Source organism: Catharus ustulatus, chromosome 25, assembly GCF_009819885.2.
Source record: "Catharus ustulatus isolate bCatUst1 chromosome 25, bCatUst1.pri.v2, whole genome shotgun sequence".
Taxonomy (NCBI): Eukaryota; Metazoa; Chordata; class Aves; order Passeriformes; family Turdidae; genus Catharus; species Catharus ustulatus.
The window spans coordinates 5,971,248-5,997,764 of record NC_046245.1 but is presented as its reverse complement, the minus strand read 5'-3'; the positions used below and the strand labels follow the sequence as shown (position 1 = coordinate 5,997,764).

Genomic DNA, 26,517 nt, shown 5'->3' with positions numbered 1-26,517 from the left:
TCCTCCATCATTACTCATGAAATAAATACATATTCTGAAATGAAGTCATAAGTAATTTTAGGTCTAAGCTACCATAACTATTTCCTTGATCCCAAAAGAGAATTTAAAAAAGCCCTCAAAGAGATTAACATTCACAAACTGCAAGATGGGGGCTTGGAAACTCCCTCAGAATAGGCAGCATTCTCAGTCACTTCCTAAAATATTGGTGGAATATTTGTTACTTGTACCAATTTCGTTCTCATAATAAAAAAGAACCTCTTCCATGAAAGCTTGTGTTTCAGCCATGCCTTCATAATTTATGTGCAGAAGCACTGGGATACTCAGTACATTGAAAGTTTAAAAACATCTAATTTTGCATTAACATTGTGTTAATAATCTAGAACTATGTGCAAATACACTTCTTGGTTTATTTGTGAAGCCAAGAATCTATTTTACAACTTCTCACAACTGAGGCCTAATGGGGACCTAATGTTTGATTTTGCAGCCATTCCATTGCTGCTCATTATCATGGGGGCTACTCTGACACTAACATTCCAAATAAACACAAACACTGAACCAATGAGAGCTCTCCAATTCCATCCTTGCCCATCAGTAGCTTTGTCACAAATGCAGTGTGATTAAATCATGGTGCATGCAGTGCTGCAGAGGAGTGACCCTGTCCCAGCCCCAGCCCCTCACCAGTGCTCAGCGCCGCTGTTTTTAGCCTGCTCAGCTTCCTGCAAATGCCTCGTAGCTGCTGCAGCCAGAGCAGTTGCACTCTCGTTCTGGAAATCAGCAGCCACAGCCTGTGCACAAGGAAATGGTAACACTCGTTTGTATGGACTGTTAAAAGTCGGCCTTTTCTCTAAATGCCCTCCCCGAAGGCAGGTTTGATACTTATTATTATTTCAGTATCTAAATGTGGAATACATTTCATACCAGCAGCAGATCCTGAGCAGCAATTCTCACTGTGTAAGAAAATGTATCATCATCTTCATCCTCCACAAACTGTTGTGGATTCGAAGTCCAAACTTTTATCTAGAGAAGACAAAAAGGATAGGGCAGCTGAGAATTCAGGGCATCATGGGTAAAAGGCAACTCTTCCCTGCAAACTGTTTTGGAAAACTGCTTTCAGAAATTTTCTCTGTCATAAGAAGTCTTCATCCTCAACTGATTTTTCTTTTATTCCACTGGAGAAACCTTTGAAAAGAAGAAACTCTTTGTTTTGAGCTCATCTTGCTCCTCTGCCCCTCATTTGAGATCAGAGTTTGACAGAACTAATGACTGACCTGGAATCAATGCTACACAGCTTTATTTTTAGATGAGGAATGGGAGAAGCAGATGAATCTTTTATCAGAGTGCTTGTTTTTATGCATGTCTACCTAAAATAAAAGATGATGGTTGCCATGCTTGAGAGGTCAGGAGCTACGCAGAATTTCAGTACAAATTATTTCACCCTACTAGCACAACATTTTTGCTCTCACATAAAGCTGTTTACCCCTTTCAGCATGATAATCCTCATTTTTACAGCACAATGCATCATGGAAGGATGAAGGAAGAAAGCCTTAAAGAGCTGAGGTTGTTCAGCCTGGAGAAGATTCCAGGAAGACCTTATAACTGCCTCAAAAATAAAGTCTTTTTACCAGGGCCCCAGGACAAGGGGCAAGAATTTTAAACTGACAGATGGTATGTTTTGATCACAGAAGGAATTCCTTGCTATGCAGGTGCTGAGACACTGGGTGTATTGCCCAGAGAAGTTGTGAATGTCCCAACACTGAAAGTGTCCAAGGCCAGGCTGGATGGGGCTTGGAGCAATCTGGGATAGTGGAAGATGTCCCTGCCCAGGGTAGGAACAGCATGGGCCTTAAAGTCCCTTCTGACCCAAACCCTTCTATGATCTGTGATTTACTGCCCACCTTGTACCATTCTGGAAACTCTCAGTGCTGCCAAGCAAAGTGATAGAACAGCCTGTTAGATTACAGCAGCTTCCACATACTGAAACTCTTCCCAGGACACTTGCTGGTTTCAATCTCTCATTTCCTTTGTTTCCTACACAATACAAACATGCTCACCTGCTCCTCTGTGATCTGCATGTAAAGTAGGATGTAATAGATCAGGTCTGGCAGAGCCTTCTTCACAGTGCTCTTAAATTTGTTGTTTTCCAACAAGGCATGAACAAATTCAAATATGCTGAACACCAGATTTTCAAAGCCCAGAACTTCACCTGAACAAAGCGGAAAAACCAAAAAGAACATGACTGAATATGCCAACGTACAAAAAGGTACAAATGGATGTGAAAAGAATTACAAACTGTTAGCTTGTCTGAGCAGGTATTTATTCATTCTACTGGGCTAGCAAGTGCAGCAGCAGCCCCAGGAGAATTTCTGACCTCATCACTTTCTGCTCTCTTCCCACCACATACCCCTCATCAAAATTTATCAAGCTCAACCTAAAACCTATTCGATTTTCTTTTGTCACACTACTTTTAACTCGCAATTGTTGCCAAACTCACCACTTGAGCCATTAGAATACTTAAATTGTGTGGCTGCATTGATCACAATCACAAGTAATTTGCAAAGAAGTGGTGGACACCATTCTAACCTTTAACCTAAATGCAACTTTAGCACAATCTCCCATGGTGCTCCAGTCACTGTTTTAACAGCAATATTTAAGTAACTCCATTCTCCTTCAAATGTAGAAGTGCAAGTTCTTACCATCAGAATCCACAGGATCCTCTACCTCTTCTGTGTAATTTACTTCTGTTCTCACATAAGTGGATGGAGTTAAGGAAATGTATTTTTCTGAAGAACAACATCTATTTTGGAATTAATCTATTCGTGTCCTAAAATTCCTGATAACTTGGGAAAGTTTTGTTCTTTAAAAACCCTGTGATTTTGTGTAGAGTCCTGTGCTTCAAAGAGTCAACAACCCAAGGAGTTCCTGGCTTTGTGCATTGCCCAAGTTCAAAGACCAATTTCCACAGACCACTCACACATCACTTCAGCACATCTTTCATACTATTTGCTTAACTTAGATCAAACTCGCCAAGGTAACCCAAAACTTCATTTATGTTAACTGTGCAAGAACAGAAACCCCCAGACTCCCTCTTTTCAGGGGATGTGAGCTAATCTAACACCTCACTGCTGCCCAAGAGTGAGGAGCCAGCCCATGATCCCACATCCTACCTTAGGCTGGCTCTGTTCTCTACCAAGCTTCTCCACAAGCACCAGCCCTGAGAAATGGCAGAAAACTAAGCTGGGAGTAAGAAGGAAGCAGTTTTCTTTGGGGATGGTGAACTGAAGATCCAACAAGTACCAGAGCAAACACAGGGAAAGGAAGAACAAGACTCCCCCTTTTGCAAACAAAAGCCCATTTTGTCAGCTCAGGCACCAGTCAGGACAGAAGAGGGAGAAATACAACATCAAAAATCCAACAAACAGCTCCTTGTATTTTCAGATTTACAAAATGGTTTCGGTTGGAAGGAATCTTACACATCATGTAGTTCCAATCCCCCTGCCGTGGGCAGGGACACCTTCCGCTGTATTTTAACAGGAGTCTGAGCAAAAATATGGAGAGATTTGAGTTGTCAGTTTTCAAGTACTGGGCAATGCACCCACAGAACACTCTGACACAGTTGGGTGTGCAATGGAGCACTGAAAATTCAAATGGCAAATCAGCTTCTGCAGCAAGTGCTATCAGCCATCAGTTCTGCTGCAGCAAGTTGTACTGCTGGTTCTCCTCCTGAAGTCTTTACACTGTGACCAGCATCCTTTTAAGAAGACAATTTTTACCAAAAAGCACCAGAAACAATGCAGAGCTTGTGGCAGTGCTACAGGGCACATGCATCAATCAGCATACATTTTAAGCTAAAAGAAACTTTAACGGAACCTCTGGAAGTAACAGAAAGATCCTGCTTTGTCTGGCAGGATTGTGCTTCTCCAGCAGACAGGTCATTACTGGGTATGAGACTGAGTTTGTCTCCTTCAATTCCAGTTAAATCCATTCACTACCAAGGATATAAAGCAGCACTTTCTGTAAGGGTGTTCCAGACGATGGGCAGGATCTGCTGCATTGATGAAATCATGTGCTTTGGGTAGTTTTTCACAAGTGCTGTCACAGCCTGGAACCAAAAAGAATATCAGTCAAATGTGAAACTGGGAAAGCCATCAAGACACTCAAATCACAGGCTACTGTTCCATTAATAATTGAGATCATCCAAAGTTTTCCTCTCACTGAGGTTGCCTCTCACTCCTGACTGCACAATCCCCTCTCTTGCTCAAACACTGAACAACACACCTGCCTTGGTGTTTCCTCTTTTGCAGGGAAGCAAAGGGATAACATGAGATGTGGCACTCTGAAGACAATTCCATAATGCAGTGGTAGGCAACAACTCAAATCCAAAGCACATCACTGTGCAGCATCGTCTGGATAGAATTATCCTAGAAGTGTCTTATCCCAGAAAAAGAATTCTACTGTCATGTAAAACCACACAACTGCCCACTTTTCACGCTTCTACTCATGCAAGCAACACATCACTGCACACCCAGGGAGTAGCTGGAGAAGCAAACACCCATCCAGATCAATTCCCTTCCCATTTTGGCTGCAGATACCAGTGGCTATGCCAGCCCAGGACAGGGGATGCTCTGGGATCAGCTTAGCAGCCCCACAGAGGATTGTGCCTGGACTTTCATGAAGCTCATCATCCTCACATAGGGGAGCCCTTCCACTGACACTTGCCAAAAACCTTTTGGGACCCTCCAGGAGTAAGAGAGCTCTCACTCCCCTCTGCTCCCCAGGGGCATGGCTCCAGTTGCCTTACACTTGTTACAGAACAGCCACTCCCAAACTGCCTGAGAGGTGGCTGCTCCCAGACACACAGGTGTCAGTTTGTTTGTGCTTACCCAATACAAACCACTCTGTGCAGTTTCTTTGTTTGCAGCACTGGGTACATTAACAGAAACAAAAAAAAACATTAATTCACCTTCCAGAAAAACAGCAGCAATCCAACATCAGTGTTGGAGACGAGTAGGAGTCAGGACTAAGCCAGATGTGTGGGTTTGGGAATGAGTCTGGCAGGTGCTAGAAGGAAGCATTACAGAAAAGACCTGCTCAAGTCTCCAGGGAAAAGAAATTATGCAGGTGCTGGCAAAAGATGTGAACCTGATCTTCAGGACTGCTGCAAAATCAGCACTTTGCCTGGGGTCACAGGAGCATCCAAACAGACCTGCTCCATATGCCACTGCATATGAACCCTATGTAAATGTTTCTAAGCTCTACGCCCAACCAGCTCTGCAGGAAGCACTGCTGGAGTGCTAAGGGAGTTCTTAAACTCAATGGCTCTGTGGTGGTAACAATAGAAGACTGCATTTGCAAGGTCACCACAGTCCTGCAGAGCAAGTCATTAAAATACAGAGCACTCTCCTGTCAGATGTTGTATTTCAATCCCTGGCCCCTCATTCTGCCAATTCCCACTGCTTGTCTGAACTCAAAGAACTGCTTCACAGATCCTCTGCCAATCCTCTCATATTGCTCCACCACCTATTAATCCTTCAAGAAAGCCCTTATCCTTCTCTCTTCAGAGCACTTCTCCTTCAAGTCACTCTATCAAAGCCTTTTATTGCTTCTCTTCCTGTTTGCATCTTTAAACAAAGAAGGAATTTTTGGATAAAAGGCTTAAAATACATACTAGAGAGCACGCTAAAGCTGACTGTCAGTCAGAGTTTAGCAGGGGCAGGTGAAGTACCTTGTTCATGAACTTGGGAAGTTTGTCCCAAGACACAGATACTACCTCATCTTCCATCTAAGAACAAAGAAGTTATGATTAAGTAGTTATTTGTTCCAGCATCAGGAAAAATGTAAGCATAACTTCTTTGACCCCAGGTGTTGAACAGCTTCTAAGCACAAATGAAGAAGCACAACAGCAAGGCTACAAGATGCTTCAGATTGCTGGTTAATTGGTGTTCCTGATGTATCACTGCACACTAAGCACACCATTGCACTCCAATTTGTATTCCATTATTGTGAAATTTGCCTTAAATCTGTTACTTGCCACAATCACTCTGTTTCTCTCAAAACAATCAATAGTAGCATGTTCAACACTGGAAACAGGATTCAAGAATTGCACAGGTACAGCTCATTCATCCTTAGAGACACCAATTTAATTAATGCTGAACTATCAAACACAACAATGAGTATTTCCTTCTATCCTCACGCTTGATGAATTTTTTTTTTGTTCCATCTCCTCTAAGGATAAAAGGCCCTGACTTCCTGCTGATAACTGCTTAAAAACTTGTAACTATACTGGGAACAACTTGGGACACATTAACCATCAGTGGCTCCCCATGATGTGGTACAAACTATTCACTCCTCTAACCAAGATAACTGTCCCAGGGGATCAGGCAGATGTGCACACTGCAATACCATTCCTCAAAGCTTCTGCCACTGTCCTGCAGAACACTCTGACATGGACAGCACAACAACAGTTTAGGTCAGGGCTGCCTCTGACTTCCATCAAGAACTCCAAGAACCTTGGAGTACAAAGCTCTCAAGTGGCAGGGAAGGAAATAAAAAAGTCTTCCTGTCATTTTCTGCACAGCACTTCATTAAGGAAAATAAGATGGGATTGAGTTTGCATCTGGCTGAAAATGTGCTATAAAAAAGTCCCAATTCCCTCTTCCATTGCATCAGCTAAGAGGTTCCTGTAATGACCTCATCTATAGAGCCAGTTTAAATAATCCCCTAAGGTTTCTTACTTCTGCATTACAATGACAATAAAATCCACGTCTCTGGAAGTGAAGGCAGTTCAAGGCTTTCACCTGAATCCCTTTTCCTCCGAAAACTGTTATCATCAGCTAAGAAACCCTAAGTGACAAAACCTTGAATTGCCTTAAGTCAACAGCCAGAACACACATCTCCTCACAAAGAGCCTCCTATAAACCACTTGTCAGCAGTAGATCTCCCGAATTTACTGTTTAAATCCGCACTGATTCTCTGCTGCCATCAGTGCCACAATGACACACAGCAGTGCATTCAGATTCAAATCCTCTTGTGCTGCAGCTCCCCTGCAGAGGCTAAAGGCAGAGGGCAACGCACCTCACATAGCTAAGGAGTAGAGCAAGAAAACGGTGACATTTCCTCAGAGACTTCCCCAGCCTGTCATATCGTTCAAGAACCTCTGTGGAACCAGTGCAGACATACCCATGCAAACAGTGCAATGCCAGCAAGCCCCTACTTAAATAACAGAAAAGGTTGCAGAATGTATGGATGTAATGAGAACAGAACTGGCCTGGCCTGGTTTACAGTGATGCCATCAGTTACAACTGCTTTCTGTGGAGGTTGAAAAATACCTCTACTCATTAACAATCCAAATGTGAATATCTGGAGTAAGAGATCCAAATGTTTTTAGCTTCAGCCTGTTCAAATCAAGATGATGCCCTGCAGTGTTCCTTTCATGTTGCTGTTCCTACATATCACTGCCCCAGGAATCCCAGTGCACAGGCAACAGGAAGGAAAAAAAGCCCACAAGACACACTCTCTCAACAAAAACTGCCAACATCCTTCTCCAAACTCCTTTCCAGTAGTGCTGCACAGGAAGAACAGCTCCAGCTCTTCCTAGAGGACAAGACCTGCAGCTCCTCACTGAGAAGGCACAGGATGCCCAGACCAGCTAGTGCTGCCTTGAACAGGACTGAGACAAGTTCCACAACACAGAGCTCAGGAGCTGCTGGTTTGTGTAACGCAATAGCACCCTCCCAGCATGTACTTTCATTACTTGAGCACAAAGCTGGTCATCCTGAAAAACTTTTGACACTTGTCTTCAGTAACTTCCTTATTGCTTTCTTCAGGGAACTGAATGGGCCTCAGTGCCCATCCTCAGAAACCTGCACACTGACCTGAGTGTTGCTCATCCCAGCACACAGGCAAGGAAATGAAAGATCAGGATTTGATCCTGCAACTGATGCTTTTGGTTCTTTGCTCTCCCATGCTGCAGGCAGCACTCCCTACAGCTCCAGTGTTTTCCAAGTTGTTACGGGAGTCTGCACTGGCCCTCATCCCCATACACACAGAGCTCTCCAACCCAATCTCCTTTCTCCAGGAAACCAAGACAGTACAAAGAAATTCCGTCTCTCTTTCTCAGAGACCATTTAGCATTAAAGAGCAGGCAAGTTCCAGAAAAGTACCTGCACTTAATAAGCTTTTACAACTTCACTGCAGCAGAGTTCTGCAGCATCTTTAGAAAAGATTGGTATTTAACTACAGGCTATGGTGTCCAAGACATATCCAAGATACATTAGATCAGCAAATGACAAGGACAGATGGTCCTATTGATCAGATTCCTGTGGATCATTTTACAGACAGACGTTCATGGATCTCATCATAGGTATCTTCAGAACAGGCGAACAAGTTATTTTACTGTTGATGGTGCTGGGAGCCAAAAACCTTCGCTGCTCATACCATGAGCAATACTGGGAGATGTGCCACTTGAGTTTGTTTTCCAGCACATCTGAGTGCCCTAAGTGACTCACCTTTAAAACTTCCATCTTAAACCCGCTGTCCGATGTTGGTCCATCAGGCATCTGCAGGGCCTGGACAAAGGCTTCTGTGAACTGCTGCACCACAGGAAAAATCAGAACCTTGGCAGCACCCTGGTTAGAGACAATGCAAGCACAGGTGAATACCAGATACAGAACCCCCACATCTGACAGGTAAAGCACTAGAAGCAACAGCAATCGCACTTTTCTGGTACAAAATAGAAGAGAAAATCATTGCAACTGCAGAATATTGTAAAGTCACATGAAAGCTGTTTCAGACATCACTTGGGCTCTTCTCTTTATATTAGGAACTAAGCTCAGCTGAATTCCACTCTTCAGAACCCCACAGCACAGGCTGCCACAAAACACACACATCTAACTCATCACTTTGGAGTCTCAAGAGAGATCCAGACAATCCAGTCTGGAGAGCCCCAGGAGCAGTGCTCACCCCCTCCTAGAAAGGCATTTCATTTGATGAGCTAAATCCTGCCCTGTACCCCAGCACCCCCAGGTTACAAAAGCAACCTGGGGTGGCTCCATCACACACACAATTACCCTAAACCCTGGGGCTGACATTTATCTCCCTGCAGAGCCTCCATCCCCCAAACCAAACAAGCTGAGTATCAACAGCTGGCCTGAAGATTAACAGGATGATTCCTCCTAGGAAAATGCAGCAAGTATTTTTCCAGATGTCAGAGCACTCCATAAGCTGTCCTTGGCAGAGCAAGTAGTACAGGACCAAAATAATTTTATTGAGATTATTGCTCATAACCTCATAGCCAGGACAGCAAAGTCCTATGTTTAAATCAATTAGGAAATGCCCTTTATAAAACTATTCCCTTTCCCTTTTCTTTCTTTTTTTTTAAGCAAAATTTCAATAGAAAAGATTTAGTATTCAATGTAAAGGACACTTTCAGGTCTTCTCCAGAATAAGAGTGGAGAGCTACTACTATCTCTTGGATAGTGGTACTAGCTGCATGAAGAACCTTGTCATGGCAGTACAAATACAGTGTAATTACCAGAACTTTCCAAAAGTCTGCACTGGATTGCTCCATGTGCAAACAGGGAGGGAACAGCACAGAGAGCCACTCAGCAGTGACCAGCCACTAGATTGAGAGTCACCCTTCCCTATCCTCACACCCCAAAAAGTTAAAAATAACCATTTATTGTCTGTGAGTGTTGGAAAAGTCACTTGTCAAAGGCCACTTAAAATGCAGACGTGTTCAGTTAGAGCCAGACAGAAGAGTTAAGTACAAAGCTGCTTTGTTTGGTTAACAGCTATTCTTACAAAACTGGGCTGGGTTTGGCTTCCCCCACCCCTTCAGGAACACAAGGCTAAGGGCCCTCCTGAAGCAGGGGGTGAAGCTCCAGGAACCAAAGCCTTGCCCAAGGGTCCCAAATTACCCAGGTGCCCAAGGCCTGGCAGGTGATCAGGACACACGGTTCAGCTGAAGGCTGCAAGTTAAGCCAAGGATTTCCAAACAAAAGGATGATATGATACTCTAGCTCCTCCCTATGCTCACTCCCCCCTTTTCTGAGCTCTTACAAACATGTCTGTTGATAAACCATAAATTTACCTTAATAATGGAAACCAAGTCCCATTATCAAGGCGTGGATGTAAAGCAGGGAGTCAGCTACTTTACATGTATTAAATTACAGCCTCTTCCCCTGAATTCCAGCTGACACAGTATGTAATTTTCCAGTGTTTCATTTCCATATTAACAATTATTTTGAACCTCACTCAGTTTGAATTCAAAGTATCTTGTATGTCAAGTTAAATTCTTGCCTTTTCCAACTCCTCCATGTTACAGATCATGTGGGCACACGTGGTAAATATCTCCACTGCACGTGACCTTGTGCGAATCCCATACACCTAGAGAAAAGTTAAACATCAGGAACACAACATTCTTCTTAATGAGATAATTCCTTTAACTACCTTTTAACTGTATTTAATTTTTGCTTTAACTTTATTCTCTTATTGGCTTCAACTTTTCTGTTGAAACATTAGCTGTCATCAACTATTACATCACCAAGAAAATTCTTTAACTCATACTACAGTATGACTTAACCATTAAATCTGGAGCGTCTCTGTTCTAAGAAACATTCCCACTAATTTCATCCAATACCAACCTCAGTGTGAAGATCATACCTCTGCCATTGTGAAAATTTTGTACATCTCTGGAAGAATAACTGGAGCTACAAGTGGCATCTGTATGTCTGTCACTTCTCGGGTAAATTCTAAAAAATAGAAAAAAAAGAGAAGTTCTTATAAGAAATCCAATTTGTAGGGAACAACAACAATACAACCGTTGGAAAACATTAAGTGTACTGAAAAGTTGATTTGCACTTCACTAGACTAGGGTCACCTGATCTACCTGAGGCAATCCTCAAAGGCAAGCAGAAACATACCACACTAAAAACTGCAGGTATCTGGAAAATAGGGTGTTACAATCAAAGTCCCTGCTGAGCTCTAACCTGCAGCACAGCACCTCCTTCCCCAGCTCTCACAACACCTGCTGAGCACCTGATTCCACAGCCAGCAACAGGCACCAGGCCCGGGGGAAGAGAGGAAGAAAATTCCAATTTCTTCCATTTGGATGCACAAGGAAAAGCCAAAAGAGCTTCCTAGAGCAGCCATGGCAGCACACACCTGTGAGCACTCTCATGGCTCCGTGCACTGCGTTGACATCGCCGCTGACCAGCATCTCCATGAGGAGGTTGAAGAGCTCGGGCCAGGCCTCGGGCCAGTCCCAGTGGGCGATGGCTGACACGGCGTAAGCCACGCTTGAGCGCACCTTGCTGATGGACTCCCTCAGCCCGTTGGGCAGCAGCTCCCTGATGGCAACTTTTGCCTGTAGAAAACAACAGCATTTAGAATAGATCCACAGCCATAGCATAACCTAATTTTAAAAAAATCTAGACCTGTGACTGTATCCTGATATTGATTCCATATTGGTTTTACAAAATGAACATCCAAGAGACAAAAACACTCTTGCACCCTGTATCTTTTCAGGGAAAACTGCATGGTGTGTTCTAACCTCTCACACACAGAATCAGACAAGCACAGAGTAAATAGCTCACAGCTGCAGCTACACAAGATGTACAGATCTACATGGAAAACATCCAGAGTTAGCTGAGATAAACCCCAGCTCCAGTGCAGGGACTATGTTTGCTTACTTTGGAAGATTTCAGTAAACAAGAACAGTCACCCAGCCCTGAAGGGACAGGAAAAAATAAAAGCCACTTCTGGTGCATAATTCAAGCAATTATCTCTGGATGGGATGAATCATACTCTAGATATGAATGGTGCTCCAGTCAACAGTCAGAGTGACAAGGACTGGAATCTCTAGCCATCTTAGCTGTTAGATATCCCTGCTGAACAGACCCTTAATGAAACCCAGAAGCTTTAAACTAAAATTTTTCATGGGAAAATAACTTTTAAGTCCCAAGATGTATAACCAAAGATTTAGCAAATCTCCAAAAAAGGACTGCCAGAATCACTATTTGTGAAACTTTGGAAGCAGCTTTTCTTCTAGTCTTGTTCTGAGAGTAGCAGGAGCATTGTGGCTGAACTTTCCCTACAGGAAGCAGCCCAAGATTCTCATGCCCAGTGTTGTTTTAAGCTACCAAAACCAGATTTTTGAAGTGGAAAATGTCAAAAAATCTTAACTGAAGCCATTAATCCTCAAAATACACAAGGGCACTGGTACTTCTTTAACTGCCTACAGAATTAATATTCTTGATGGATAAAGTGTTTCAAATCAGATAATATGAAACCAAGTCTTACCCGTTCTGTGGTCTCTGGAGGTCTAAACTTTTCAGACTGAGAGCACCAGTGAGTTTCCACATACTGTTTCAGAATAACAGACGCCAGCTGTATCAGGAGAAAGGTCAAGAATCAGGGACATAGCCTAGAACCATTGCAAGGATCACCCCTTACCCATTTGCTCAGTCTCCTGTCCCACCATGCTTCTTTTAGAGGGTAATCAGGACTTGCCAAAAATGCAAAAATTCCATGAAATGGATCACAAAGTTACTGCAGTAAAAAGAACTGCTGGGTATCCACTGAGCAGCAATGGCCTGCACAGCACTGACCCAAGGCAGCAGCTCTAGAAAGGCACAAGATACAGGTCAAAAGTAACTAAAGAAACACAGAACCAAAACTTCCTTTCCAAGGAGGAAAACACCTACAGAAAAAGCTTCTGCAAAGAGAAGCCACACTTCTGCTTGCTGATGTTCCACCACCCACCTCCTAAGTTGCGTCCATTTCCAGTACAGTATTGTCTCAGCACCAGGTTTATTAAGTCAAAAAAAAAAAAAAATTTCAAAAAATGTAAGAATATAACATCTGAATAATGTTGAAAGAAAGACTCTAGAGAAATGTAAAAGAAAGTGGACAAAGAGTAACAGAAAGCTGTTTCCAATTTTTCATCTGAAAACATGGAAGAATATTTTAAAAACCAAGGAAATTTCCATCAAAATTCTTTCAGCAGCTCCAGGCAAACTCACCTGCCGGATGGCCAGCGCTCCCTGAGGATCCACAGTCAGTTCTGCTAAATGAACACCAAATTCTGCAAGGAAAAAAACCCAAATATTGGTATTGTAACTTTTATAGTCACACAGCAAAAGTCATCAAGATTTTTGGACGACATCATACCAATTGACTGAGTCATATACAGGAAGGAGAAGGCAATTCCAAAGCACTCAAAAACTTCATTTATTGTTTTGGCAACTTATTTTCTTTTCTCATGGGCAAATATTTTGCAATGCAGGCTAGTAACAAGCAAATTATTTAAACTTTAAATACATACATAAAAATCTTATCTACAATGTAAAATCATTACTCAAGTTCCTACAGGAGAGATGCATGGAAAAGATTCAGGATGGAGTAAGACAGCAGCAGACTGGTAGCCAGCAGTTCCTTTTTGGGCACCCTGGGTTCCTCCACAGGGATGTGCAGGCAATGCTTCAGCTGTCCCTCACCCCACGACTGCCCAGGACACAGCAAATCCTTTCCTGAGCAAACCCTGCCCAGCACAGTGACACCAGCACTGTCTGGACAATCCTTGGGGCTGGGGGATCTTCTTCTGCAAAGAATCTGTCCAGAAAATGCAAGAGTTTCTTGTGGCTTCTTGCCAAGCAAGCTCCATGAGAAAGGCAAAATTCAAACACTTGTAACAATTTTGTTGATGCTGAGCACAGGAAATAAAAGCCAGGAAGAGCAGCTGTTCCGGTATGGTAAATCCATATAACTCAATAAATTTGCTTAAAATTGCAATTTTAAGTTTCAGGCAGCTGATAACTGTCCTAAATACTTCATTTAATTTCACTAGTCTGCTTAAGAAAGACATTTGTGACATTTTAGTTCTTAGAAGCTGTGGAGCAGAAGTTATGCCCTGGGGTCCTGTCAGTACACCCTGCCTCCTGCAGACAGGCTAAACGTGCTGACAGCACCCTTGACAGAAACAGACTGAAAATTCTCCTCAAAAGGAGTTCTGCCACTTCCCTCAGCAGCACATCTGAGTGCTTCACAAATGGTTATTGAGTGTCTCCTAATACCCAACTCACTGCTAAGAGGCTTTTCTGGGGTGGGAGATAATTGCCTCTCACTTTCCCCAGCACACATTGGACATACCCCGTTCCTTCAACCTTTCTTCATAGATCATGCATTTAAGAAAGAGGAAAATAACCCTCTTATCCCAGCTGTGAAAGCAGGGAGCCTCATTCCAAGATGTACTTAACATAATACCTCTTTTAACTGAAGCAGTCATTATTCTATGTGCTATCTGCGATTTCCATGCTCAAGTGTGGCATTGCATTTCAGTCCCATCTTTAAAGGGTAGGTTGGAAGGGTATAAGGAGTATAAATGGAAAGCTAAAAAGGGTAAAAACAGATATAAAGGAAACCAGAGTAACTGCAACAGCTTCACACAGATACAACTCAGTACTGTAGTTCACAATCCTTAATTTGTTTACATATATTCATTTGATGCATTCTCTCTGCATAGTTCCTGATGTGCAATATTTAGTTTCTCCATTTTCCAACACCTTAGTTCTGCTCCCCAGACTGCAGTGCCATCACTGGGACACCAGATATACAGTAATTTCACGACCATAAGGCGCACCGGACTATAAGGCGCACCCCCCGGGAGCCGGCACATTTTGCAACTTTGTAGATCAGATAAGGCGCACCGGTCTATAAGGCGCACCGGGTTTTTTTTTGCAGCGAGGCTCCGCCCCCAGCTCCTCCCGCACGCTTGCTGGCCGAGGCCCCGCCTCAATCCGGCAGCCATTGGCTCCCGGGCCTGCCTGTACCCGGCAGGGCCGGGCTATGCCCACCGCCGCTCCGTGCAGCATCCCCAGGGCCCCGCTGTTCCGGGAGTTCCCTGGCGCTCCGGGTGACCCAATGCCGGCAGGCTTGCCCCGTGCCGCCGCTGCCCCGATTCCAGCTGCTTGCCCCCTCCCCGCGTGGCAACCGCTCCGATTCTGGCGGTTTTCCCCCTCTCCGCATGGCGGCCGCCGTGATTCCGGGGGCTTTCGCCCCGCCCGCGCGGCGGCCGCCGTGATTCCGGGGGCTTTTGCCCCGCCCGCGCGGCGGCCGCCGTGATTCCGGGGGCTTTCGCCCCCCCCGCGCGGCGGCCGCCGTGATTCCGGGGGCTTTCGCCCCCCCCGCGCGGCGACCGCCGTGATTCCGGGGGCTTTCGCCCCGCCCGCGCAGCAGCCGATCCGATCCCTGCGGCTTTCGCCCCCCCCGCGCAGCAGCCGATCCGATCCCTGCGGCTTTCGCCCCCCCCCGCGCAGCAGCCGATCCGATTCCTGCGGCTTTAACACCCCCCGCAAGGGAGCCGTCCCAATGTCGGCGGGCCGGCCCCGCGCGGGGGCGGCCCCGAAGCCGGCGGGGAGGCCCCGATACCGGCGGGTCCGCCCCGCGCGGGGGCGGCCCCGAAGCCGGCGGGGAGGCCCCGATACCGGCGGGTCCGCCCCGCGCGGGGGCGGCCCCGATGCCGGCGGGGGCGGCCCCGATACCGGCGGGTCCGCCCCGCGCGGGGGCGGCCCCGATGCCGGCGGGGGCGGCCCCGATACTGGCGGGTCCGCCCCGCGCAGGGGCGGCCCCGAAGCCGGCGGGTCCGCCCCGCGCGGGGGCGGCCCCGATGCCGGCGGGGAGGCCCCGATACCGGCGGGTCCGCCCCGCGCGGGGGCGGCCCCGATGCCGGCGGGGGCGGCCCCGATACCGGCGGGTCCGCCCCGCGCGGGGGCGGCCCCGAAGCCGGCGGGGAGGCCCCGATACCGGCGGGTCCGCCCCCGATGCCGGCGGGGGCGGCCCCGATGCCGGCGGGGGCGGCCCCGATACCGGCGGGTCCGCCCCGCGCGGGGGCGGCCCCGATGCCGGCGGGGGCGGCCCCGATACCGGCGGGTCCGCCCCGCGCGGGGGCGGCCCCGAAGCCGGCGGGGAGGCCCCGATACCGGCGGGTCCGCCCCGCGCGGGGGCGGCCCCGAAGCCGGCGGGGAGGCCCCGATACCGGCGGGTCCGCCCCGCGCGGGGGCGGCCCCGATGCCGGCGGGGGCGGCCCCGATACCGGCGGGTCCGCCCCCGCGGGGGCGGCCCCGATGCCGGCGGGGGCGGCCCCGATACCGGCGGGTCCGCCCCGCGCGGGGGCGGCCCCGATGCCGGCGGGACGGCCCGCGCGGGGGCGGCCCCGAAGCCGGCGGGTCCGCCCCGCGCGGGGGCGGCCCCGATGCCGGCGGGACGGCCCGCGCGGGGGCGGCCCCGATGCCGACGGGCTCTCACTTCCGGGGTGGCAAATGTTGCAACTTTGTAGATCAGATAAGGCGCACCGGACTATAAGGCGCACTTCCGGTTTTGGGGGGAGATTTTAGTCAAAAGGGTGCGCCTTATAGTCGTGAAATTACTGTACTCACTATTGCAGTGACCAAGAGTTCTGTCATAAAAACCTCTAGGGTCTGACAATAAGCCACTGACAACCCCCCTTCACACAGATTTTCAGCCTAATGTCCTGCTTAAAAATATTACAAAACTGTATCTTCTCAACCGACAAATTACCATTGTGGCAAATTCCTATCAGGAATCCTGCTGAATTCAGATCATTCACACCCAGCACTTGTTTAAGCAATAAGGCAGCTCTCATGTCAAACCAAAATTAGATGGATTTATCAAAAACAGAACACATAAAACAGTACCAGTTGTGTAGTAACTATTTATCCTATTGTTATAGGATAAAGCTATTTAATGAGCTGCTCCAAGAATCTTTCCAGGGATTGATATTACACTGATCCTTGTACAGCTCACTGACTCCTCTTTTCTCAAAGGATTGGTTTATTATTGGTTTTTTCCTCAGCTGGCTGGACACTTATCTTTATCATGGGTAAATGCAGTTCAAATGGACCTTGACAAGCAATTCCTTCACTTATATTTTGTAGATTTGAGATACCAGAAATACCAAGTCTTCTCCCCAAGATAAAGTCTGTAAAACTCAAAGATTAGAAGCTTTTAATGAAGCGCCTGGATAGAGAGTGCTTAGCAAACACATTTCCTCCCAGCCCTGCTTATCCTCTTCATTAACCTCAATATTAATAAAATCAAACTCCCCTCCTTCACAACAAGTTCTAACTGCCATGTAACCAGTTTATGTAACCTCTTCACCCCCAACATTTTTGCAAAACAAAGCCAACATGAAACCAAAAATTACTAGCAACCAAGCAGGAAGGAATAAATGAGCAGAATTTCTACTGAATCTTTGCACCTACCTGCCTAGTTGAAGTGGGTCAGCACAGCTCAGCATATCCATGCAGAGCTGGTTCAGGAGCTGCTAAAAGTCTCTTTTGCTGTCTCTGCTGAGGGCAAAGACAGAGTGAGGTAGAGCAAGGGGCTACAGAAGCTGCTGCAGTCTGGTGAACCCAAGTGGCCCCATGGCCACTGACACTCCAAGGTAAAGCAACACTTTGCAGAGGCTGGATCTCACCACCACAGCAGCACCAGAAACTGAGCTCCCTTTACCCAACACTCGCCCGCCATCAATACTGTAATTCTCAGCATTGCAGCCTTCAGACACACAGGTACAGATGTTTTCCACAAAACTGTCTTTCAATAACATCATCATTAAGCAACTTGGGTTGAAAGAGACCTCAGGAGGTCACCCAGTCCAATCTCCTGCTCAAAGCAGGGTCAGCGACAAGACCAGACCAGTACAGAACAGGATGAGGATCTGCAGTCAGACTAGGAGGAAACAACAAGCAGGAATCTAATGCTTAGCCAGAGTTCTGACACTCTACACATGTGCTGCTTTGAGGAACTTCTTCATCCTCCATCATGATGCTCAAGCACTGCTCCAAAAGCACTCCTTTTGTTAGCACACCTCTAAAATTGCATTCATATTCCCCTCATTTCTCAGCAAAAGACAGAAAGATTGAGGTCACTCTTCTCCAGCAGCTGGGCTGGTTTTAAGTATCTCCTTTGAAATCCTTTCTTCACAACTTCTCTCTACACTCAACCTACCTGTGGCACTTCACAGAGCAACACCAGCGCCTGCTGCTGTGAAAACCTCACCTCCTGACAGAGATATCATATGTTGCAATGTGGCCATTTCTTGTTTCAACTTCCCTGTTACAAATCAGTTCAATGTTAAAGTTTACTCCCAAGAATTCAGCTCAATCCGCCCAAAGGACTTCCACTCATTTCTGCCCATTACTCACTCTACTACAATTGTAGTGACAGCCAAAAGAGCACCACACAACCACATGATGTGGTCATGTTTTTATATTTTCCAGAATCCCCCTTCCAAACAATGCTTGGGTTTATGGTATAAAATCATATATTCACAGAGTACCTGATGCAACACGGAAATCCCTCTTGAAGCCATATTAAAGCAGTTCTGTTGGGAAGGAGCAGAACATAAACAAAAACATGCTGAACCAGGGTAGCACAAGTGATGCAATAAGTTTTGTGCCATTATGGTACCTGTAGGTATTCTGGTACAACTGAACAGCAAACTGTATCATGAGAATATCATCAGAGAATCAACAAATTTTTAAACATCAAACTGAATATGCTGAGCCACCTGCTCTGGAAGAGGAGATAGTGAAAGAACATTTATAAGACCCATAAAGCCAATCTTCCATTCTGAAATCACATTCAGAATCATCAAATCAAAGCACTGGTTGTCTCCCAGACAGGACTAGCCTCAAGGGAGTCAATCTGCCAGGGTCAGCACCATTTTCACAGCCACCTGCACATCTCAGCTTCTGCCAACAAACAACCTTGTGAATGACTGAGGTGAAGGAGCCTTTTCACACATGGGGTGTCACAACATAAGCCATGCTGAAGATGGCCTTATGATGCCTTTCTACCTGCAAAAAGGGCACAGAGAAACACATAAGGCAGACAGGCAAAAGAAAGGTAATTCTCCAGCCTGCAGCCATTCATCTCTCACCACCACGCTTCCAGAGCACAAGAGCCAACAGCTCAGAAGCTAAATACTGTCGCCATAAAACATCAAACCTGGTATCTAACCTGGCAAGCAGAGCAGTGTTTTCCAGCTGTCTGAGAAGCTGTCATTAAACCTCCTTATCCACATAATTTAGAGGACTGTGTGGCAGACACTGCTCCTTTCCGTAGGGTGGAAGCCGTTCAACAGAGCTGGACTGGATGACCCTTGTGGGTCCATTCCAACCCAGAACAGTCAGTGATTCTCAGCAATCTGAGCCCTCCTGATGGACATGAACTCCCCTTAGAGTGCCACTGCCCTGCTCTGGCATTCCTGGAGATGACTTGGGCTCCACACATGCTCTCCAATTCGGTAAGACCAAGAGGAAGAGATAATTTTTGCACACTGAGTAATTATCCTCAGGTCATACAACACTGGCAGTACTGCACACCTTTGGGTGGTGCATGGTGCTACCTGGATGGAGCAGATAAGGGGAACACAAGCCTCACCTGACCAGCAACACAGTGATACCACAGTCAAGCCAAGTTAGACACACTCACAGCAGCAGCACTCCATAGCTGCAGCTCTCGTTTCTCTGCCTTCCCCCTGCAGTCTCAGGCATTGCTTTTACTTAATGTTCCACTAAAATCTAGAGACAACAAAGGTCACCAGCTGAACTCTCCTGTTTCCAGTGACTGACAGTAATGCATCTCCCATCCCCAGGCTGCCAAGTAGTGCCTGTTTCCTCAGCAGACAGAAGATGCAGAAACAGGTGAGAGACTGAGTTGCTGAGGACCATGTCTGGCAGTTGCCAAATGTTGACATGGTGGGAAGAAACTGCCACCATGTCCTTAATGCAGAGGAGACATCCCATATTTCACCAGAGCATGTGTATGGAGTCAGACAGGAGACTCCCCTTGAACAGGTCAGCCTATTCCAGAGGCTTTGACTGTGCACTGCTACTCATCTCCCTTACAAGCACTGGCCAGATCCACTATCAACCTGCTTCAGGGAGCTCAACTGCATCCTCTAAACACCTGAGCTATCCTGACGGGGCTAAAACCTGCCTGGAAGAGAGGGCAGCACACAAGAGAGCCAACAGCTGCATTGGCTTAACCACATTAAACAACCCAACCCACAACCAGCTTAGGAAAAGAGGTGGGGGCAGAACAATGCTGCCCCAACACCCCCAAGGAAATTCTGGCATTGAGAATCTCCTTAAGGGGGTGTTATATCCAACCACTGTGTTCAATGGCTCTTTATGAGTTTTTTCCTCCACAAATGTTAAATAATTTTAAAACCATTTCTGCTTCTAACATCCAGCAGTGATGAATCCCACAGTTTGCATACTGGGGCAACAGCCTAGCTCTGCCTGTTGCAGATTCATTTCCCCTGAAAGCCCAGGATATTCCACGATTCTGTGATCTCAGCTTTATGAGACGTCACAGTCCCTCCTCACTCACATTCTCTGTAGCTTATTATTTCAGGGCCTCCATCTCTGCTAACCCTTTCCCAGGCAGAAAAGCCAATGGATTAGGTCCTTTGCTTTTCCACACCTCTGCAAGTGTCTGTGCTGCTTTTTTTGCTGCCCTGCTTGAGCCCTGCCAGAGCAGCAGAGCAGTAATGCATGCAGCACTGGCTGTGGAAGCATGAGGAATTTATGTCGGCTTTGCTCTCTGCTCCCTCCTTAACGGTCCATTTGGCTTATTGGAGCATGAGAGAGCAGTGATTGGGTATTTTCAGGGAACTCTCCACACAGACAATGGGACTTCTTCTCCCAAGAACAATAGTTAGGACCGCCCATAACTATTTAGGGCATTATCTGGACTGTCTCCCCCTCCCCCAGCACTGCTCTGCTGACCAATACTGCCTAGCTGCACCTTCTGTTTCTGCACTCAACACACCTTGTGAAATCATCCTGTAATTTGTGCCACTGATTCTTACTCTGGCCACACTGAGCAGCACTATCAGCAACTTTTCCCCACCACTATTCACTCTGTTGCACATAATTTACAGATGTGCTGAGCAGCTCAGCTTCACCTGGAACTCCTGACCCTCCAGTCAGGAGCTGTGCTCAGCAGCTCAGTTTCTGCAAAAAGTTTCAGCAAGTGAACTTTGTAGGAGCTTTTTGGGAGTCCCAGGGCTCCTTCAAACAATTCTTCTGCCACAACAAATTCATGCACCTGTCCCTTCTGAAGAGACAATTCCAACTGCTGAATTTGAACCATAACAGGCAGTGCAAAACCCGCACCCCTGTACCAACCTCCGCTGCTCCTCAGCTTGGAGTCCTCACTAAAGGCTGCCCCATGTTTACCAGCTTAATACTTAGCTAGTCCCTAAGTGGCAAGTTTTACAGCCCAGTAATTGAATGCACAGTAATTGAATCTTTGAGTCCCTCTAAACTCTGGGAGATCAATTCTTTAACACTTGGTGTTTACAGCAAACTGGTAAGTGGAACTGTTTCTACTCAGGCTTCAATCTGATGAGAAATTCCCCAGCATGTCTCCTGTACAGGCTCCTCAATACCACAAGTCAACATCAGCACAAGGATTTTGGCTCTTCTGCAGTCCTTTTGTACTGAATGTACCTTCCCAAGTCAGTTGCTGGCTTTGAACACCTCTGAAACCTTTTCTGCTTCTGCAACATTTGAAAGCATTTTAAGTTTTTATGACTTTAACTAGTTCTTCCTCAATCTCTTTTTGCCCTACTTTCATTTGTTTTGCATTAAAAGTGCCAACACACGTGCTCTTTCCTATTCCTTCACTTCTATTTCAGCACCTTCTTCATGCTGCTTAATGATACTTTTTTTTTTCTTTTAAAGTACTTGTGACACACATGATCCACATTTCTCTACCTCAATAATATGGTGCTGGTACACACCGGATTCCTGTAGCTCCTCCTCTTGGCTTTTTGCAAGCTTCTCCATACCAAAGACAGCACAGAAAGGCAAATATAGCTTATTCTTCCCATGCTACTTAACTAGTACAAGAGAGGAGGAATCAAAGGTGTACAAGATAATTCCCTGAAAGAGAACTTGGGAGGATTCCAGTCAAACCCCCATGATCAAAGCAGAATCTGCAGCATTAGATCAGGGTGCTTAGATCTAGGCAGGTCTTAAGAGATACTCAAGGATGAAAACAACACAGCTTTTACAAACAATTTGCTGAAAAACTCCTTATATCCAGTTGGAACCTCTAGTTTCAAGTTGGTGCCCATTTAGCCCTCATCCTCTCCTATCTTGCAGTGTCCTGACAATCTCCTCATAGTTACCAGAAGCTGCTGTCAGACCCACCCCCAAAACCTTCTTGCTTCCCCAGTGGAAAACCCCTCAACCCCAGAATTCCCTCACGTGGTGAGTGCTGCAATTCCCCTGTCCAACCCACACCCTTTGCTGAACTCACTCCCCTTTGTTGCTGTGTCTCATCCTGGGTGGTGGGAGGCACCAGGTATTCCAGGTGTGGTCTAAGGAGCACTGACTGGAGAGGCTGATCACTGCCTCTGATCCTGCTCAGACAGCCCTGCATGCAGGTGGCCTCCAGGGCACACTGCTGGCCCTGTCCAGCTCACTGGTATTTCCTGGCCCTTTGGCAGTGCCTGACCCACATCCCAGCAGAGGGTTCTCCTGTCCCAGGAGCAGAACGTGCTGTGTGTCCTTGCTGAATTCCTCTGGCTCTGTTCCTGTAGGGCACTCTGGACAGCAGCCCTGCCCTCAAGACATCAACTGCCTCCCCTCCAGTTTGGGGTTACCTGCAAGCTACTTGTGCAGGTGTTCTGCAGCCTCCTACAGGTCACAGGGACAGATCCTGCACCACAGGATCTGTAGGGCTGCAGAGTTCTGGCCCTACAACCACAGAGAGGTAATGGGGCCTTCAGCAGATTTGTAAAACCAATGACAAAACAGAAGGGTCAATGATTCCATGCCTCTTACCCTAACATCCACTAAATTAAATTCTGCAATCCTGGGCTCTCAAAGGCACCTCAGGGACATCCATTGCCCTAGAACCGTCCAGATTCTTCTCTGCAGATCTGTCACCCAAACAGACTGTGGGAAGGTTCAGACTCTTTGGGGGAGAAGCTGCCACTGAAGTAGTAGCTGTGAAGGCCAAGGCTCTATGGTCAATGAACCTCTCAGCACTTCCAGACTTGTGCTGCTGCAATGTCATCAAACCACGCAATAAAACTCCAAAAGCTGTGGGAGCAACACACAGAATTCCTGGTAATGACAGGAAGAGCTACACTGAGTGTGGTACAAGCAAGTTAAGGGAATGCATGACAACAAACATTTATCAAACAATCTGCCTGCCTTCACTCCAAGAGCAGCAAAATCACACCACCACTCTTGGCCCTGTCTCACCCTTACACCTTCCTACTTTGTACTACAAACTGCCTCTGGTAACACTTCTGAGCTGAAGTTCAGGAGCAGAAAGAGTTCACTAAACACTTCACAGAACACCTTCACAATAGTGCAATCAGACTAAAGGTAAGGCAAAATGTCCAGGAGGGTCCACAAACAACCAGCCCATCAAGCTGCCGGCCACAAGCAAAACTTCAGGCCTGGGGTTGCAGTGCTGCACTCTCCAGCTCCCCTCACAGCAGATCATCTGCAGATCTTCCCATGGTTTCTACAAACTCCAGTCATTTGGGCTGAAGCAAAATAAAACGTTAGCATTAATAGATTTTTAAATGTATCTTCCACACAGAAAAAGCAGCCAGTGCATGAACTAAACTAGTGCCACCGTAAAAAGGCTAAAGGAGTAATGGAACAATTAGAGACACTGCTTGAACTTGGGGTGTTTGTTCATTTAAAATTTCTTTTCCAAAGCCAGTTGCCATCCAGCTCCACTGTCCTGCTTCTCCTCAACTTTCCATAACAAACAGTGAAGCTCTGTCACTGGAGTTTCACATTGAATGAAGGTACAGCTACATCCTGGCCACCCTCAACCTCAAACACACCATGTACAGACGACAACCTGCAGGACATGGGCACACACCAGGACACACATCCAGAGGTGAAGAGGATCCCTGCGGGAGCAGGGCAGGGTCTATAGATGGAAGGGCTCTCCATGACCCTCATGTGACCAACCCAGGGACTCTAGCTGAGGTGGAAAAAGGTACCCAGAGAAACAGCCCTTCTGCTTCAATACCCCTCCCACCCCTGGTGAGCTTAGAGTGCTCCTTGGTGCCCAATTCTCTCAAACCGCCCCAGCCCCAGACCCACCTACAGCCAGAGCCCTCCTGCCGCCCTGACCAGAGCAGTGCCCCGAACACGCAGGAGCCAGCCCGACCCTTCGGGCACCCTGCGGCGGGGCAGGGGCTGCTCCGGAGAAAGACAAGGAGCTACTGGAGCGGGTCAGTGAGGCCACAAAGATGATGAGGGATCTAGAGCATCTCTCTGGCAAGCAGAGACTGCGGGAGCTGGACTTGTTTAGCCTAGAGAAGACAGAGGAAAATCTCAGCAATCCATACAAGTACCTCCATACGTACGGCGAGTGCCAAGATGTTGGTGCCAGACTCTTCAGTGGTGCCCAGAGACAAGGCAAGGAGCAATGCCCATAAACTAAACCACAAGAAGTTCCACCTCAACATGAAAAAGAACTTCTTTACATTCAGGGAGGCAGAGCACTGGAACAGCTCCCCAGGGAGGTCGCTCTCTGGAGACATTCCAAACCCACTGGGACGTGTCCCTGTGTCACCTGCTCCAGGTGACCCTGCCTGGGCAGGGGCTTGTTCTCAATGATCTCCAAAGGTCCCTTTCAGCCCCAACTATTCTGTGATTCCGTGAGAGACATCGGGCACACGACGACAGCCGTCAGGAAAGCAGCCCCAGCCGCCTGCTCCCGCCGGCCCGAGCGGGAGGTTTCGGCCGAGGCCAAGGCGCAGCCATGAGGCGCCGGTACCGGGAATCGCTGCGGCGGCGGCCTGGGGTCCCCCATCCCCTCAGCGCGGCCCTCACTCACCCTCCGTCACCTCCAGCACCTTCACCTGCTCCTCAGCAGCGGCTCGCACCGCCTGCACCGGGCACAGGATCCCCGTCAGCGTCTCCACCAGCGCCTCCTTCAGCCCCTGCGCCACCGGCCCCGCTCCGGGCCCGCCACCGCCTCCCGCCATCGCCGCCCCCCTGCACGGGCCGCGCGCGCCAAACGCACCGCGCGCCGGGAGGCGGGGCCGGGCCGCCACCCGCCTACAGCGCCCCCTGGCGGCGCGGCGGACCGCCCAGGCGGGGCCACCCCGGGTCAGGGAACGGCCCCGAGCGTCCCGAGCAGCGCAGCTCGGGAAGGGCCAGGAATGACAAACACCCCGTGAGGAGGGGCAGGATGGGCTGCAGCTGCACAAGGGACCCTGCGGAGGCAGGCAGCTTCTCTGGGACAAACCTCCTTGTTGTGGTTCCTGGGGACCAGCACAGCCCAGCGCAGGAGCGAGGCCGAGCAGAGGCACGGGCTGCGCGCCATCAACACCCCCCGAGCCTCTGACCCATTCCCAGGAGGGTCTGAAAGAAGGGACTGTGCAGGGCTCATGGGATGGAAAGTGAGAAACCTGGGGCAGGCCGGGGAAACCTGTCCAGAAATGGACTCCCCAAGCAAGATCCTGGACTGGACATTGGCCTGTTGGTCCAGCAAGATCAACGTGCTGGAACTAGGATTTGATTCATTGCTCTCTCCCTTTCTCTCTTCCCTTTCCTCCTACCCCTTTACACACCACTGTCATGGGCTCATATAATAACTCAGGCGTCAACACAGCAATTCCATGACAAGCGTGTGATTTACTAATGAAACTTTGATTTTTTTGTGGACCCTCCGACTTTTGTCCTTTTCCACCAGGAGCATCTAGGGATCTTGGGTGCTCCCTTCCCCATAAGGGTGGGATGCCACAGTGGGAGCAGGGGACTGGGGCAGTGCCCAGGGTCCTGTGGAGCACCTGGAGCCCCCAGAGAGTCCAGTGGGCCCCAGAGCAGGGACCCCCCTGGGGTGCAGGGACCCCCCTGGGGTGCAGGGACCCCCCTGGGGTGCAGGGACGGAGGAAAAGCCCTGAGTCCCTGACAACCTCTTTTCCCACATGTAGATGTGGTGAACATCCAGTGTGAGCCTTGAGGAGCCCACCTGTGTTTTCTGCAGCTGTTTATTCAGGAAGTATAAGCAATTTTACAAAACATTACAAGTATTAAAAAGCAGCATTGACCCATACAAAGTCGGCTTCTTACCTGGGGGATGATGATGGAGTTGTGTTTTGGGATGGGGATAGTAGTTCCCACACACTGTGGGAAAAATACTGTGAGGTTTTCTGTAACCAGTAATGATTTGGTCATTAAGTCCCCAGGAGAATGACAGCGGTTTGTCAACAGACACAGTCCAGCGCCAGGGGTAAGCCTGGCAGCCACATTCAGAGAATCACAGAATCATTGAGATTGGAAAAGCCCTCCAGGATCATCCTTGTCACCAGCACTGAGTGCTGTGTCCAGTCATCCCTTGGACATCTCCAGGCATGGGGACTCCAACACAAGCCCCTTGCAATGGTTAATCACCCTCTCTGTTCAAGAACCTCTGTGCTGTTGGATATGCACTTTTGCA

General features: G+C 47.8%; 1 protein-coding gene across 1 annotated transcript in view; it reads right to left on the bottom strand.

Annotated features, from left to right (window-relative positions):
• IPO9 (importin 9) overlaps positions 1-25,072 on the bottom strand; it is a 41,504-nt gene extending 16,432 nt beyond the window's left edge. The window contains exons 1-12 of the mRNA XM_033080062.2: positions 24,910-25,072; positions 13,020-13,081; positions 12,298-12,384; positions 11,161-11,362; positions 10,660-10,748; positions 10,297-10,383; positions 8,505-8,624; positions 3,999-4,099; positions 2,694-2,752; positions 2,052-2,203; positions 919-1,017; positions 679-785 (exon numbers count right to left, since the gene is read on the bottom strand). Of these exons, the coding sequence (XP_032935953.1) occupies positions 679-785; positions 919-1,017; positions 2,052-2,203; positions 2,694-2,752; positions 3,999-4,099; positions 8,505-8,624; positions 10,297-10,383; positions 10,660-10,748; positions 11,161-11,362; positions 12,298-12,384; positions 13,020-13,081; positions 24,910-25,060 (1,316 nt within the window). The 5' untranslated portion in view covers positions 25,061-25,072. The remainder of the gene's footprint in view (positions 1-678; positions 786-918; positions 1,018-2,051; positions 2,204-2,693; positions 2,753-3,998; positions 4,100-8,504; positions 8,625-10,296; positions 10,384-10,659; positions 10,749-11,160; positions 11,363-12,297; positions 12,385-13,019; positions 13,082-24,909) is intronic.
• Between the last annotated feature and the right edge of the window lie 1,445 nt (positions 25,073-26,517).